Source organism: Sciurus vulgaris, assembly GCF_902686455.1.
Source record: "Sciurus vulgaris genome assembly, chromosome: 6".
NCBI classification, from domain to species: domain Eukaryota; kingdom Metazoa; phylum Chordata; class Mammalia; order Rodentia; family Sciuridae; genus Sciurus; species Sciurus vulgaris.
Window position 1 is genome coordinate 136,234,286 of NC_136466.1, and position 16,682 is coordinate 136,250,967.

The window sequence follows — 16,682 nt, forward strand, 5'->3', positions numbered from 1 at the left end:
GCCAGTGACTTTCAGACTTCCTTTGTCCTTGTTCTGTCCGTCTGATAAAGGCCGTAAATGGAGCAGTAGCCTTGGGCTTCAAGTTGTAAGCCATGTGCAGAGGGCTGCAAAACTGGCTCCCCTCCAGAAGCTTGGGTCCATAGGTGCCTCGTCTCCTCCTTTATGGGTTCGTAAGAACTCCATCCTCCACCCCTACTCTTTTTACCACGTGCACCTTTCCTAGGTGCCATCTAATTTTTTTGGAGCAATTATTATTTTTCACTGAGTGGCTCTATCATCTTTTTTTTTTTCCCCCACATCAGAATTCTCTGATGAGATCTAGCACTGTATTTCTACTCCCTTTCAGGCAGCTCCTCTGGTTTGATCCAGAGCCCCCTCAGCTCCAGCACATTTCCATATGCACCCATCCTTTCACCTAAGTATGTTCTTCCTCTTTTTTGCCCAGTAGAGAAGTGGTGATTTCCCAGTCCCTGTCTGAAGACACCCATGCTGCCTTTTGACCCCTGCTCTATTGACACCAAGCACAGTTAACATTGCATTCATTGAACCAACAAGTATTTATTGAGCACCACTGTATACCAAGCACCCATCCTCCTTGGTGCTTCTCGCAGACAGATGCCAACCCTAGAACCCTGATTTCTAAGCCTCTGTGAAAATTGTAACACTTGTCTGAAGACTGCATTTAGATAGATAGTATGAATGACCAAATGAATATTTTTGTTCCTTTGTCTTGGAGTTTGATAGAATTACCTTGTATGAATGTGTTCATGTATTGAGGACCTCCTATGTGCCAGTAATATTATAGGGTTTGAGGAAATAAAAATTGGTGAGATGTGGTCCTATCTCTAGGCATCTCAGAGTCCCTTGGAGAAAAAGTCATAGAAGAGAAGAATTAACACTTAGAAGGGTGCAAAGCAAGGACGAGTTTCCAGTGGGATGCTTGGGGTCAGAGTTTGAGAGGGACCACAGGGTTGCAGGGGATAGAGAGCTAGACCCTGGGGCAGTGCAGGACTCGGAGGACAGTGTGTTGAGGAATTACAGTCATTTCCTTGTTGTCAGAAAGCAAAGGGAGAAGGTTTAAGTGGAAAAATATGTATAGGCCCAGATGCACAGTGTCTGTCCTTTATACGGTGGCCAGAGTGGCTTCTTAAAAATATAAATGGAGCCATGTCACTTCTTCCTAGCTCCAAAAATCTGTGGTTGCACATCTTGCTTAGATTCAAGGCCACACCAAAGCTTATCTGGTTTGACTCCATTCCCTACCTCTGTCCCATCTGTTACTCTTCTCCCTCTCACCCACTTAGCTCCAGCCATAGTCCCAGAAAGTTTTGGAACATTCTTGGCATGTCCTGCCCTGAGGCATCTGCACTTGTTCTCCATGCAGGGAATGCTTTTCCCAGATGTCTGTATCTTTCACTCCCTCACTTCACTCAGGCTCAGAATACCAGAGAGGCTTTCCTTCATTGCTCTTCTGACGCTCCTTCTCCCACCCTCTTCACTAGAATGTGAAGAGCTCCCTGAAATGGCTGGGGGTTCTGTCTGTAAGAAGCACTAAGCAGAGCGGTGCTTGGTATACAGTAGCACTCAATAAATACTTGTTGAATCCATCAATTCTTTAGATAATAATGATATTTTGAACATACAGAGGACTTTTGAACTTTTCCAAGCTATTGCATGTTTATTATTTCCATTTTTCATTATAGTACTCTTGTGACATAGGTCTTATTATTTCCCTTCCAAAGACAGATAAATTGAATTCCATAGGGATTGAATGTTCTGAGAAAAGTGTCACAGAAAATGGTGAACCAAATCAAACCATGCCTGTGTTTCCTGACTCTGGGTCTTATTTTGCTTTTGCCAAACTTTTCTGGCAAATATCATCACCACGAACAAGATAGAGCGAGGGTTTTGTTCTCAGTTTCGAGTACTGGAATGTATTCTGAAGAGTATACCTTCCAGAACACAAAAAGCAAAGAAACAGTCACACTTGTCACTTACTGTAAACAAGAGAAGCTTGGCCACCTATTTTTGAGAACATAAATAAGGCCTGCATTTCCAGAACAGGTTTAGATTTTATTTTTATTACAGTAGTAGGTCTGAATTCTCAAGGGATAAAAGAATCATAATTATATTGTTAAGAAGGTGGGAGTAAATCTTAGGGAATAATTTTCTGATTTAGTTCAATCACTGTCTGGTAGCACAGGTCTCATAGAAATCTTGAAGACTATTTTCTCTTTATTTTTTATGATGAGCAATCATAAAAAACTTACTGAAGTTTATTAATTATATTTATTTGAATCAAATGTGTTACCAAAAGTTTAAAAAAAATGCAAATTTTATTGTTTTAATCCTTTCTTGGGAAACATTCCTGAGATAATTATCAGCTAAACTGAAAAGCATCCCAAAGTAAATAAGGTATTCCTTGGTTAGGATAATTCCTAATTAATAATAGTTTCAACTGGTTTAATTTCTTTCCATTACTTAAAGCTTTTTACTCTTTTGTAGTTTGTTAGTCTATATAATAGGCAGGATCCATCCATTTGGAGAAAATTCTGGTGGGCTGGGGTGTGTGGCTCAGTGACAGAGCACATCCTTAGCATGCACAAGACCTTGGGTTTAATTTCTAGCACCACCAAAAAATAAAAGTAAAAAGTCAAAATTATTATATGATTTTGCCTTTGAATTTCTCTTTTTGGTGGAAATTCTTCCTCCTTCCAAATGTTATCCTCTGGAATAAAAAGGCATAACACAGTCAAACAGCCAGTGGGCTCTTAAACGTGTCTTCCAGAATTCAGTTAAGCTCATAACTTTAAATTCCATAACTTTGAATTTGTGTGCATGGGTTCCCATGTTTAAAAAAAAAATGGAAAGCAAACTAATGCTAAGGTAGCTTACCAATGCATGATTGAAAGGGGAAAATAATTTCTTGTCACTCCTGGGCTCTGCCAGATTCCAGGATGCAACCTTTACAGAGAACATAAAGGCTCAGCTGCTGTAATGATTTTTGTGTTATGCTGAAGAAAAAGGGCCTTCTATTCTAAGACCTCAAAACCCTGAAGACTATTTTCAGGGAAATGGCTTGCTGTATCCATTGTCTCATTTGGCTAGTCTTTCCCTTGTGAATTCCCTCTAACCACAAACAGTTATTGCATGCACATAGAAAGATCATTTGTAACAGCAAATGTTCTCTGAGTTAGCTGAACCTCTCCACCAAAGTCCCTTGCGAATTGCTAGAATCTCTACTGAGTAGGTGCTGTATAAAGGCCAAAAATATCCCATGAGGATGAACTCAGTGTGAGTCATCTCATTCTGTTCTTTTATTCTGTTTACCTTGATTTTCTTTATTTAGCAAATTCCATTTCTCTCTTCTGTGCACCACATCAATCATCATAGTGATGGATTTGGTAATACAGTATTTTTGATATTTTATATTTGGGGGGTATGTTGTGTATGTAGAAAATATTTCACTTGATTTGAGCATTAAGATCAGTGGAGAGAAGGAAAGGACCCAGGAATGGGGACTTGCAGGCTTCTCTTGTGATGTTTTGGCAAGTCCTAAGAGAGACCTTCCCTTGACTTCCTTGTGCTAGGCAAAGTTTTAAATAATCCCTTGTAGTTCAGCCCTTGTCGCCTCTTTTTAGCAGATTATGGCAAACCTTGAAGACTAGGAAGGAACGGGTGGAAGAAGAAGAGTAATTCATTCTGTTTTCCTCTACTCTTTTAAATTTGTATATTGCCTGCATCAGTCCTGGTTTATCTTTGCTTCTCCCCTTGATTCTGACTTCATCTGTTTCCCCAAAGTCTTGTGAGCCTCTTTGTGTGCTTGTCAGCTATGCTCCTCCTGGTGAGTTCAGAGATGCTGAGAATGGACAAGTAACTATCCGAAAACTAGAAAGCAGCCTCTAGTGTTCCAGAGGCATGTAGTCATGTGGTATTTTATGACTCCAACACTCTGGAGTTCCTTGAATCAGAAATGTAATGTTCAGACAGAATTTATTGATCACTGTGGTTTGCCAGAGCTCTACTGATGGCTGTGGATACAAAGATGAATGGGCTCAGCCTTCCGGGAGCTCCAGAGCTGTGGCAGGGTCAATTGTACGTCAACAATTACAACATGGGTGGTGGGGGAAGGAAGCACAGAAGCACCCAAGAGGGATGCTCCTGACCAACGATGTCCCTGGGCCACTGGTGCACACACACCAGATAGGAGCTACTGGAGAAGATTTCCCCAGGGAAGATAATAGCTGAGCCAGGTCCTGAAGACAATTAGGAAGGTGTTGCCATTTGAATCGGGGGTGATGGGACATGAGGTCATGTATGTTCTAGGTAGCAGGGAGCATTAACCAAGGCTTAGTTCTTTTAGGAACAACTGATTCCTAGAATTTGTGTCTTCTCTGGAATTGATTATTAAGATTTTCCTTAAAAAAGTGCCTGAAAGACAAAAATACATTGCAGCCACATTTAGGAAGTACCTAACACAGTAGATGAGCATGAAATGAGTTTTTATATAAAGCAACATCTTAAACAAATGCCCACTTGCCTCAGGTCAATGAACCGTTGACATCAAATGCAAAAATCGTTCTGTTATGCAAAAGAGAGCTTGCTATCTGGGATCAAGTTCTCCTTGATAGCATGAGACATTGTTAAGCTTGCAAGGGGATTTATTATCATTTAACCAGAGTTGTACGTCAGCACAGAGTGTAGGCCTAGGATTTCATACAGACACCTAAAGAATTAAAATGGTGTAAGTTCAAGTCTTATATGAGGCCTCTAAATATTGAAGGGGAAAGAAAGAAACTAGGGAAGCAGGTGGAAGAAATGGATTTAAGCGTTCATGAAGTTTATGATGACGTTAACAACAGCAGGCTGAAATCAGGAGTCTTCACAGGAGTCATTGGCCATTCTGCTGCCTTTTCTGACATCTCTTCTGCAGGAAGGCAAGAAGGACACGGAAAGATTCCTGCAGTGGTCACATAGGATGAGGCACTTGAAGAGAAAACTAGAGCACAGGGAATAAAGGGACCATCCAGCTTTCTAATGGCAAAATCCTGGTCCTTGGGTTCCTCACATAGTGTTCTTTGTTGCCACACTCCACTGCCTGTCTTTATTAGGGTTTATTTTTAAATGTTAGAAGCTCAGCAATTGTTCCTTCTTTCTGAATCACTAATACATGCAGCTGCCACACAGCAACCGTAAGGCTCAGCCCAGCATGGTTAGAGCAGAGTGCTAAAGTGGGAGTCAGTCGAATTTTGTCTTCATAGCTAATCTGTTGTTGAATATTGAAATTGTGACATTTTTAAATCCTTCTGCATCTCATTTTCTCTCTTCCCTTGATCTCTGTTGTGTCTTGGAGCTAAATGTGAATGGAATCATCTAGCTACATTGTTCTAACTATAAGAATATAATTGACGCCATTTTCCTAGACAAGCCTTAACAGTTTGCCTCCAAATTCGTATCATGTTTTGATTAGTTTTGTGGGTCTCAGGAATTGGGTTTAGGCCATTTTCTGTGTAATTCTATGTCAGACTTTACATAGGAACTTGAATTGTCTGGGTAAAAATGCTAAATATAAGTTATGTAAACAATACCACTTGACATTTATTGAGCACTTGCAAAGTACCAGACAGTTGAAGTTCATTTAATCCTACCAATAACTATGTGAAATAAGGTGGATGAGAAAGCATGGGCACATGGATCTTACACAGATAGCGTGGAAAAGGGCCAGGGTTTACACACAGATCCTTTGGCTCTAGCCCATACTTTTTACCACTGTGCCATTTTGTTTATGAAGAAAATGATCTATAAAAGGTCTCTATCAGTAGGGCACAGTTAATACTATCAGCTGAAATTCATGATTTCTCCTAAAATGAAATCGGTTGTTCATTAAAGTCCAAGTGGCTGCTTTCACACCAGATGTAGACCTTGCTCACATAATGAGATCAAAGTTAAGAACTCCCTGCAGAAAATGTTCTTCAGAGGCCTACAGATTGTTCACTTTGTTTGAAGTCAAGCTTCGAATTCAATGTGACATGCCTTATTGGAGTTACATTAAACGTAAGAAGACCTGACAACTGTAGAAGTTCGAATATTCATCATTAATTTCAGCTGTTTAATTTAGCTTCCGTGACATGTGCAAGATTTGAAATCTCCAAAGGAAAATAGATAATTAGAAATGAAGTGAAAATAAGGCTCTCAAAATCTATAAAAAATTTTTTGTATTGCAAGATCCAGAAATACATAACTTGTTTTTAAAGGTATCATTTCTGTGTATTTTGTGTGTATTTAGCACCTGTTTTGGCTGCATTAAGATAATAGAGTGTGTCTATTTTTAAAACTCCATCCCTGATTCACAGTAGACTTCACTTTCCTTTTCCATTCGTTCATTCATGCATTCATTCCAAACCTGTTGAATACTTTCTATGCCTTGCACTGACTTAAGTATACCAAAACCTTTAAATGAATGCTGTGTTTCAGAGTTGACAGGTTATCTCAAGAAGCAAAATCTTAATTTAACCCAATTATCAGAAATTCATTGCCTCTGATCATATACTTGGTCTCATGGCCTCATGCCAGTTTGGGGAGAGGTATAAACTAGGTAGCAGGTGAGTATTTCAATGGATTGAAAAATGAGATGACTGAAAATGACAGTGACATAGTATGTGGTGTGTTTATATCAGGAAGGAAGCAGTGGAAGCATTTGCCATTTTTAAGAGAGGATCCAGAGTATGCCCAGTTAGCCTTTGGTCTCAAGGGAGATATTAATTTAGGTTCCTGGTGCTTGATACTTAAAAAGGAGCTTAATCACAATCAGAAGAAAATTATCTGAAAGTCAGAAAGCCTGGCTTCCACTCTTAATCCTGCTTTTGTTTTATGTTTGAAGAAAGGGTACTGTGACTAAATGAAAGCCGGAAAATGTGCGTTTAGACCAGCTCACATTTCACTAATGAGCAAACAGAAGCTCAGACAAACTCCAGGAACAGTGAAGAGCCTATAAAAAAGTAACGATAATCGTAATAAGCTACCCCACCTGGCCCAGCAGCAATCAGTTTTACATGGTCATAAGGTCAGAATGATATAAATTTTGACTGTGGAGTTAACTACAAATTGTAACCTGTCCAGATGGGAGAATTGAAGATGATGGAGGGGACAGTAGGCGTGGGAGTGGCACATGTAAGAGAATTAAGTCCTCTTTTGCCACAGTAAGAAATTAGTAGGTAATGTCTAAAATTGATTAACCAAAGACTGAGGGTGTAGTTCAGTGGTAGAGCACTTGCCAGGCATGTGCAAAACTCCAGGTTCAACCCCTAGAACCAGGTAGTAATTAAAAGAAATAAAATTAATTAGTCAAGGCATAAATAGCAAGGTAAATATAATTTAAAATGTGGATATAAGAAATGAAAAAAAAAAACTGAGGAATGGATTCCTGTTGGGTAGAAAGCACTGCTAACTGCTATTTTCTGTGTATTACATTTTTAACAAATGAAATGAAATGTATTTTTTTTTAAAGGGAGCTTAAGCATTGTGTTCTATGTGTACTCCCTGTACTTGGCAGATAGAGCTCACGTTTTTCATAGAGATCTGTCCCTGGAAGGAAAAAATAAGCTGAACATTAGAAGTAAGACTGCACATCAGAAGACCCAAGACCTGAGAGGCCAAATGTGTGGCAGGAGTTTCTCCCAAAGAAATCATGTGTGCCTTTGACTGTTCATGTAGAACCTTCCCTAAATTATTTTAGGGACAGATGCTGCTTTCCGAAAGGAAGTCAAATCTTGACTGTCAAAGATTTTAAGACAGCCGGTGCCCTAGGAGACGGTCTCTCTGATAGTTCCTGTATATCCCAAGGTCACACCAGTTCTAAATGAGAATTTCTACCTAACTTCTTGTTTTGACGTTTGGTCTTTCTTTTAAACAGGGAAATGCCCACAAAATCATGGAGAAATGTACGTTGCCCCTGACTGGCAAACAGTGTGTCAACCGCATCATTACAGAGAAGGTAGGGCGCTTTGTCCTTTTATTCCCTCTACTATCCACCATCGCCTTTTTTATTTAGAAGCATGTTTAGAATTCTTTATTACCTTCCGAAAGTGTTTGCGTCAGTAGTCATAGGATTAATTGAGTCTGTGGGTAAAATGAATAGGGAAATTCATCAATTTAATGTTTTTAATTGTAAAATTTTTCATGTGCGACTCTCTGGAAATATACACACACAATATCGAACTGCTATCCTTAGTAACTGACAGTATATCATCAGAGAAGAGTTTTATTGATCCTTACATTTTGACTATTAATACGTCAAGCTGGATGATATATATAGAGTTAAGGGCACATTTATCATTCCTACTTTACTTCCTTGCCTTCCCAGTTTTATACTTCCTAGTACAAATTGTTGGGTTTCATTTTATGAAACTGTCAAAATTCAGTTTTAATCACTTGGGTGCAGATTACAGTTTAGGCCCCACACTGAGCTAAGAAATGTATTTGTTTCTTGCATGCTTTCTGCACCGGGATGTCAAAACACACCTGCCATTTCAATCCCTCTGTAGAATTTTCTTCTTGGTAGAAAACGTTGGCCATTGGTGCAACCCAAATCTGCTCAGACCAGAGAAGCACTGCAGTCATCTTTCTGTTCCAGATTTGAATCTCAGGTGTTGGAATGTCATAATTCCCATTAAGTCAGCTGGAAAGGAGGCGCTTTCTTTTTTTTTTTTTTTATTGTAAACAAATGGGATACATGTTGTTTCTCTGCTTGTACATGGCGTAAAGGCATACCATTTGTGTAATCATAAATTTACATAGAGTAATGTTGTTTGATTCATTCTGTTATTTTTTTCCCTTCCCCCCACCCCTCCCACCCCTCTTTACCCTCTATACAGTACTTCCTTCCTCCATTCTTGCCCCCCTCCCTAACCCTAACTCTAACCCTAACACTAACCCTTTCTTGATTCAGTATTTGGGGATTGAATACTGAGGTGTTCGACCACTGAGCATACTCCCAACCCTTTGTATTTGGAGAGAGGGTCATGCTGAGTTTCCCAGGCTGGCCTTGAACTTGTGATTCTCCTACATCAGCCTCCCAAGTAGTTGGGATTACTACTGCATGCACCCCAGCTCCCAGCTCAGTATTATTTTTGATAGTGGAATAATTCATTGTAACTTTTAGGCTTTAGTCTTCATTTTTTATGGAGTTTTTGTTTACAGTTTATAGCACTAGATATTTTAAAAGTAAGTTTCCCTCTTTTTAAAAATAATAGATTGTTGGCTCTCACATATATTATCTTGGGAAATAATTAAGGTTTGATAAAGATGCTAAAGATGTTGTTTTTTTTAAAGCAGTAAATCAATTTGCTGTAGGTTTTATCTCCCTGACTACTGAAACCTTATATTCACTATGCCTAAGTTACCCTCTCTCTAAATCAGTTCTGTACTTGCTCTTAATAACATAATCCAGAGGTCCTTTTTTTCTTATTTTCCCATTTTTATAAATTTACAGTTGTTCATAATTCAGGAAAAAAGTAAATAATTTTGAATAGGATTCTAGATACATTTTCTGTAAAGGAAAATATCCATTAAAAAGTCATTTTAAGTCTGGGGTTGTGGCTCAGTGGTAGAGCACTCACCTAGTATGTGTGAGGCACTGAGTTTGATTCTCAGCACCACATTAAAAAAAAAAAAAAAAAAAAAAAAACAAATAAAATGAAAGCATTGTGTTCATCCACAACTAAAAATAAAAACCATTTTAGATGAAGTAAGTTAATGGGATATATGGACATTCCTAAATTACTAAAACACATTTCTGCTATAAAAAAAAAAAAAAGTTCTTTTTAAGGAATATTAAAAAATGTGCAAACTAAAGGAATGTTTGCTAAAATATTTTCCTCTTAATATAAACCACCTTTTTCAATAAAATCTACCAGGTTATCAAACAAAGAGGGAAGGCAAGCCTCTCTGATCCCAGGATGTTTTGCTTCTAGGGGAAAATATCAATCAACTTGCAGACAGTAATCATTTCAGGGTTTGATTAGCTCACACAGAAATGATGAGTTAAGCTGCTAAGGAATAAGAACACACCTGTACCATGCCCCTGCAGTGTCCCTGGCACGGTACTCCGAGTGTGTTTTCTTATTGTATCTGACTGTATCACAGTCTTGGGGAGTGGTTTTTTCATGATACATGTCTACAGATGCAAAGACAGGTTCACCAAGGGGTGCTTAGCTGTCGAGCAGCGGAGCTGATTTTTGTCCAGCTCTAAAGGCAACATTCTTTCCTGTACGTGTTTTCGTGTCTTGCTATTAGCCTTCTAGCCAGGAGCATGTTTAAAAAATGACAGTTGAGAATTGGACTTGGAAGGAAGTTGAAAATAAAGATTCTAAGTCTGCAAATAATGTTTGAATGTATTAAATCCAGAGTAGAAGAAAGATCTGGGAAGCATAACATGCCAAGTCTGAGAGAGAGGAAGCTAATCATGAGAACTGAAAGAGGGAACAGTGCCTGACATTCAGGAGGAGGACTGCAGAAGTAGGGGAAAGTCACAGGGAAGCAGCTTCGTTCTTGTGGTTAGAACTTCCCATCAGTCGACAGGAATGCTGGCGAGGGAGGTCATACTGAATGCCTTCGTGGTTCGTCTCCACTAAGGCTGGCTCTGGCAATTGTCACTTCCATCACCTGGGACTTTGGACCAGAATGCAGCAACAGAATGTTCAAGGTGAGGTTGGTGCCTCTTTCTTGCCCTGAGCGTAACAACTTCATTTGATTTACTCCAGATGGCGATTCTCATGCCCTCCTTTTAGGACCTAGGTATTTTCATGGACTGTAAAGGGAGAGTTTTAACAGTTCAGTTTAACAGTTCCCTGGATTGGTTCTCTTGTTTTTCAGGGCCAGGATAACTCTTCTTTTATAATTACCTTTAGGCATTTCAGAAAACCTTCTTTTATTTCCTGTAATTCTTCACTCAACAGCATTTATCAACATTTTTTTTTAATCATTCCTGTCCTTTCTCCTTTCAAGTATTCGGTGCCTCCCTCCTTCCCTTTCTTCATTCTTTTTTTATTTCTTCAAATCATTTCATCAAAAGCGTTAGACTTGGGTTACAATAATAACAAATGCCACCAATCGTCAAAAGAGTTGTTTCTCCAGCACCAATAGTGTTCCGCATCTAATTGCTGATTAGGGAGTCGACATTCATTTATATGGTTACAGTTGACATTTTTTTCATTGCTGAGTCTTTTGTCCTAGATCTTGTCTGTCTTTTAAAAAACTTGAGAGGTTATTTGTTTGGTACTGTAAAATAATTATCGTGGTGGAAATTGTCATTTTCTTGTCTCCCGCAGGCTGTGTTTGACGTGGACAGGAAGCAAGGGCTGACTCTGATCGAGCTCTGGGAAGGATTGACAGTGGACGACATACAAAAGAGCACCGGGTGTGATTTTGCTGTAAGTGTCTCTGTGAGCTAATCCAGCCTTTTGTGCTACATCACAGGCTCCGTGAGTATGTGTTTACAGGACCTGAACCATTAATTTGTGATCATTTTGGGAGTTGACCTTTGCAGTGTACAACAGTAGAAGGAAGGGTGCCCGCAGATGAGAGCAGGTGGGAGCAGGAACACGCTCTGACTCATGGGCCAGGGCTTGGCTCAAGAGTCTGAAGCAGGAGAGGAAGGAGCCAGCAAGGAGCTGTTGGAAACAGGGCTGGCTTCAGCTCCAGGCTACTTGCTGCTGAGTCCCCGGTGGTCCTCTGTTCTTTGAGTACATGTCAGCTGTGATTAAACTTGATTAACGCAAAAGTGTGAGCCACAGGTGGAGAAAATTATGCTTCCTTTTTCCATCTCTGACAGGACAACTCGGTCCACTTAAAGTTAACCAAAAGTAAAAGTGATATGTCTCTGAAACAACAGAGGAAAATGTCAATGCTCAGGCACCTTTTAAAGAACCAATCGACTAATTAAAATGGAATATTATTGTAATGAGAAGAAAATACATTCATGTTGCAACTACCCATCTTGAAGATACAAATTTAACAACAATTATTTGATAATCATGCATAGATTCCATGTAACTTTATGTGTGCTACATGCTTGGCTTGTACTTATCAGTGCATAACGAATTTCTGTAAAAGAGTTTTGTTGCATAATTCATTATTCACATAATAAGTGTTTCTGGTATTATACCAAGGTCTTTGTCTATTAACCTTTTCTGAGTTTCCCTTTGGAAAAAAGAAGTCTCCCAGTAATGCTTTGCTTGGAAAGCACATCTTTAATTAATTTTCCCATTTCATCACAGGAGGAAAAGTGGGATTTATTTATACTTTAACTATTTGCAAATAGTTTTTAATCAGCTGATGTTCTGTTTCGGTTTTTTGTTTTTTCCCCTTTTCTATGTGGAAGAGTTAACTGTCAGGTAGCATTTTAACGTCCATACAATTTTCATTTTTCTGCTGCAAAAGAGAATATACAATAGAAGACCCTAGTTATTTATTTTTTATTCATACAGGTAAATCAGAAATGAAAAAAAATGGATTCTTACAATTTTGCAAAAAATGTGCTAATTCCCGTATCTTCATACATTGAAAAATATCTATGTTCTCTCTTGTATTCCAATACCATTCCTTCTTTTCATTATGATTATTTTTAACTGATATATAAAAGTTGTACTTGTTTATGGGGTAGCATTTGATGTTTCAGTACATGTTTACATTATGTAATGTTCAAGTCAGGGTAAACATATCCACTTCTTATAACACTTACCATTTTCTTGTGTTAGAAACATTAAAAATCCTTTCTTCTAATTTTTTGAAAGGTGGAGCACATTATCATTCTCTGTAGTCATTCTACTGTGCAATGGCACACCAGAACTCTTTGCTCTTGTCTCACTGTAACTAAGCACCCATTGATCAATCTGTCTTATCACTCCCTTTCTCCTACTCTCTCAAGCCTTTGGGAATTTGCATTCTATTCTCAACCTCTGTGAGAATAATTTTTTGATCCCTCTTATGAGTGAGATCATGCAGTGTCTGTCTTTCTGTGCCTGGCTTACTACATTTAACATAATTATTTCCAGTTCCATCCTTGTTGTCTCAAATGACAGGATTTCATCCATTTTTATGGATGAATAGTATTCCATTATTCATTCCATTTCTTCATTTGTTCATCAGATGATGGACACGTAGGTTGTTTTCATTTCGTGGCTGTTGTGACTGCTGGTGCAATAAATATGCAGATGTCTCTTTGATCAACAGATTTTATTTCCTTTGACTATATGTTCAGTAGTGGGATTGTTGAACCATAAGATAGTTCTGTTGTTAATTTTTTGAGGTGCCTCCATACTGTTTTCCACAATGGTGGTGGTAGTAATTTACATCCCTTTAATATATTTTTCTTCTTTACATCCTTGCTGTCACTTTTTTTTTTTTCTATTCACTCATAATCTTACCTGAGAAGAGAAGGATATCACTTGATGTTCTAACTGTAGTGAGGTGATATCTCATTGTGGTTTTGATTTTCATTTCCTTGATTATTAGTGACGTTAAGAATTTTTTCATATATCTGTTGTCCACTTGTATGTCTTTAAGAAATGTCTATTTAGGTCTATTAACCACTTTTTAATTGGATTATTTGAAATTTTCTGCTATTGACTTGTTTTGAGTTTCTTACACATTCTGAATATTAACCCTTTGTCAGTTGCATCGTTTACAATTATTTCACATTCTGTAGGTTGTCTCTTTCATTTATTGCTTGTTTCCTTTGCTGTGCAAAAGTTTTTTACTTTACTTGTAATCTCGTTTGTGTACCTTTGCTTTTGTTTCCTGTGCTTTAGGGGTCTTATCCAAAAACTATTTGCCCATTCCAGTGTCCTGCAGTATTTCCCTATGTATTCTTCTAGCAGTTTTATAGTTTCAGATCCTAACCTTTATGCCTTCAATCCAGGTTGAGTTTTTTTTTTTTTTTTTAAGAATTGATAAGAGGTAGGGATCTAGTTTTATTCCGCTATATACGGTTACCCAGTTTGCCCAGCATTATTTATTAAACAGATTCCTTTCTCCGGTGCATGTTCTTGGTACCTTTGTCAAAGATCAGTTGACTGGAGATGTATGGTTTTACTTCTAGGATCTCTGTTTTGTTCCATCAGTCCATATGCCTGTTTTCATACCCATATGTTGTTTTAATTTACTATAGCTTTGTAAGGTATTTTGAAGTCAGGTTGTGTAATCCCTCTTGCTTTTTTCTTTCTTTTATTTTTTTATTAGTACGTGTTGACAATACAGAGCCATGGGTTTCATCATGGCATGTTCATACATGTATATGACAATACTTGAATAGTTTCTACCTCCTGTGGCCCTCCCTATCCTCTTCACCCCACCCCATCCCCTTCCTCTTCTCTAATAGTCTCCCTTCTATTTTCATGTTTTCTTCCCCTTGACCTTGACCCCCCTTGACCCTCTTGACTCCCTACCAGATTCCACATATGAGAGAAAATGTGCAGTTCCTGTTTCTCCTTGACTTATTTTGCTTAACATGATGATCTGCAGTTGCTTTGTTCTTTTTGCTTAAGATGGTTTGGCTACTTGGAGTTGTTTGTGATCCCATACGAATTTTAGAATTGTTTTTCCTTATTCTGTGAATAAAATGTTTGGTATGCTGATAGAGATTGCATTGAATCTGTGGATAATTTTGGGTAGTATGAACATTTTAACAATGTCGATTCTTCCAATCCATGAAAACAAAATTTTCTTTCTATCCTCTTTTGAATCCTTTCATCAATGTTTTATAGTTTGCATTTTAGAGATTTTTCACTTTTTTGGCTAAATTTATTTCTAGGTATTTTTTTTTCCTGTATAGTTATTAAAATTGGACTGCTTTCTTGGCTTCTTTTTCAAATAATTTACTATTGGTTTATAGCAATGCTATTGCTTTTCATATGTTGATTTGCTTATCCTGCACCTTTGCTGAATCATCTATTAGCTCTGATAGTTTTTTTTTTTTTTTTTTTTTTTTTGAGAAGTCTTTGGGGTTTTCTGCATAAAATCATGTCATTATAGAAACAGTGACAATTTGGCTACTCCTTTCCAGTTTGGATGCCTTCTATTTCTTTGTCTTGCCTGATTACTTTCACTGGGACATCCAGTACTATGCTAAGTAAAACTGGTGTAAGTGGGCATCCTTGTCTTGTTCCAGATCTTAGAGAGAGAGCCTTTTCCCTCTGTAAGTATGATGTTAGCTGCTGGCTTGTTATATATGGCCTGTATTATGTGGAGGTACCTTTCTTCTTCATTTGTTCAGGGCTTTTATCATGAAGAAATGTAGGACCAAAGGCTCTGTCTGTGAGCACTAGCCTGGGGACAGACAGATGGCTAGGATCTGCCCCATGTTAGGTGTCAACCAGCCCAGCACTCTGTTTCAAGATTCAGTCCTGTGCTCACTCTTATGCCCTGCCCCCTGGGAAGGAGTGTTGCTTTTCTCTGGACACGCCCACAGTCAGAGGAATCCTGGTGGAGACAACCCCTTGGCCATCCGGCAGAGGAGGGGCCAGAGGCTCAGTTTGCAGGTACCAGCCTAGGTAGGTATCATGAGGCTACCACTGGGCTTCCCCACAGTGAGCCTGCTGCTGGGTTTCACGTCTAAAGCCTAGACTCAGTTTCCTCCCCGTCGCCCTGGGGTGTGTGGGCGGGGAGACATCTCTTTTCTTTCTGTGCTATGTGAAGTTGGGGAAGCAGAAACAAGGGCCACTTTTTCCTTCCTGCCTTCTTCAATGCACCTTTTCTCGTTTATTATGCTAAAGTTAGGCATTGTGTGGTCTCACCTGGCTTCCTTAGCTGTTCTGAAGGTAGTCTGGTGTGTGCAAAACTGTCAGCTCAGTCTCACCTCCTCAGGTGGTCACTGGAGTGTCTCCGCAGCCACCGTCTTCCTCCCAGCCCCATCTTACCTTTCAGCATGGACCTGCAATCTTATATGAGGCTGTTGAGATGCAGTCTTAATGCGTATGTCACTGTTGTCCCAACAATTTAAAGGTGTGGTACCAGCTGACTCATCTAGACAGAAAAGCTAGCTTTTGAGGATCTGATGATGGTTGGCTTCTCTTTAGACCCTGGTAGATGAAATCACAGATAGCAGGTGGTTTCTCCATGAGGCTAGGGACTGGAGTGCTCTGATTAATAAAAAGCATAATAACTAGATTATCAGTAATGATATATTTAATAATAAAGGCACATGAGGATAATGTTTCTTTTCTGATAATCCAGAAGGTATTCCATGTCATAATTCAGGAGATGTGCTAATCACTGCATATGTATCAGTTCCTCATTTTTCTTTAAAGGCTTGGGATGTAGCTTAGTGCTAAAGTCATGCCTTGGGTTCGATCTCTAGCATATACAGAAAAGAATTATGTTTAAGAAAAGACCCAATAACTCAGCTTTCAATGTGTACCTGCAGTGAAGATTCTAGAAGGGAATGATTGGTCAGGTTATTGCCTAATAAAGAAAAAAAGTGAAAACTAGTGCAACACAATTTAAAATGTGTTGTAAAAGGTCTACAGACCTAACAATAAGGGCAAAGGATTCAGAATGTAGATATAGGCTGATTGACGAAATAGAGAATCTCAATGAAAAAGATGAAATATGCCAGCATCAAGTGATAGGACATGACAAAATTATGGTTTCAGGTTATTAAAAATGAATGATTATAATGAAATATT

At 38.7% G+C, this 16,682-nt stretch overlaps 1 protein-coding gene across 1 annotated transcript in view; it reads left to right on the top strand.

Annotated features, from left to right (window-relative positions):
- The window catches only part of OXCT1 (3-oxoacid CoA-transferase 1), a 133,705-nt gene that overhangs the window by 109,388 nt on the left and 7,635 nt on the right, over positions 1 to 16,682 (top strand). Inside the window, exons 15-16 of the mRNA XM_079145079.1 lie at positions 7,913 to 7,993; positions 11,328 to 11,429. Coding sequence (XP_079001205.1) covers positions 7,913 to 7,993; positions 11,328 to 11,429 — 183 coding nt within the window. The remainder of the gene's footprint in view (positions 1 to 7,912; positions 7,994 to 11,327; positions 11,430 to 16,682) is intronic.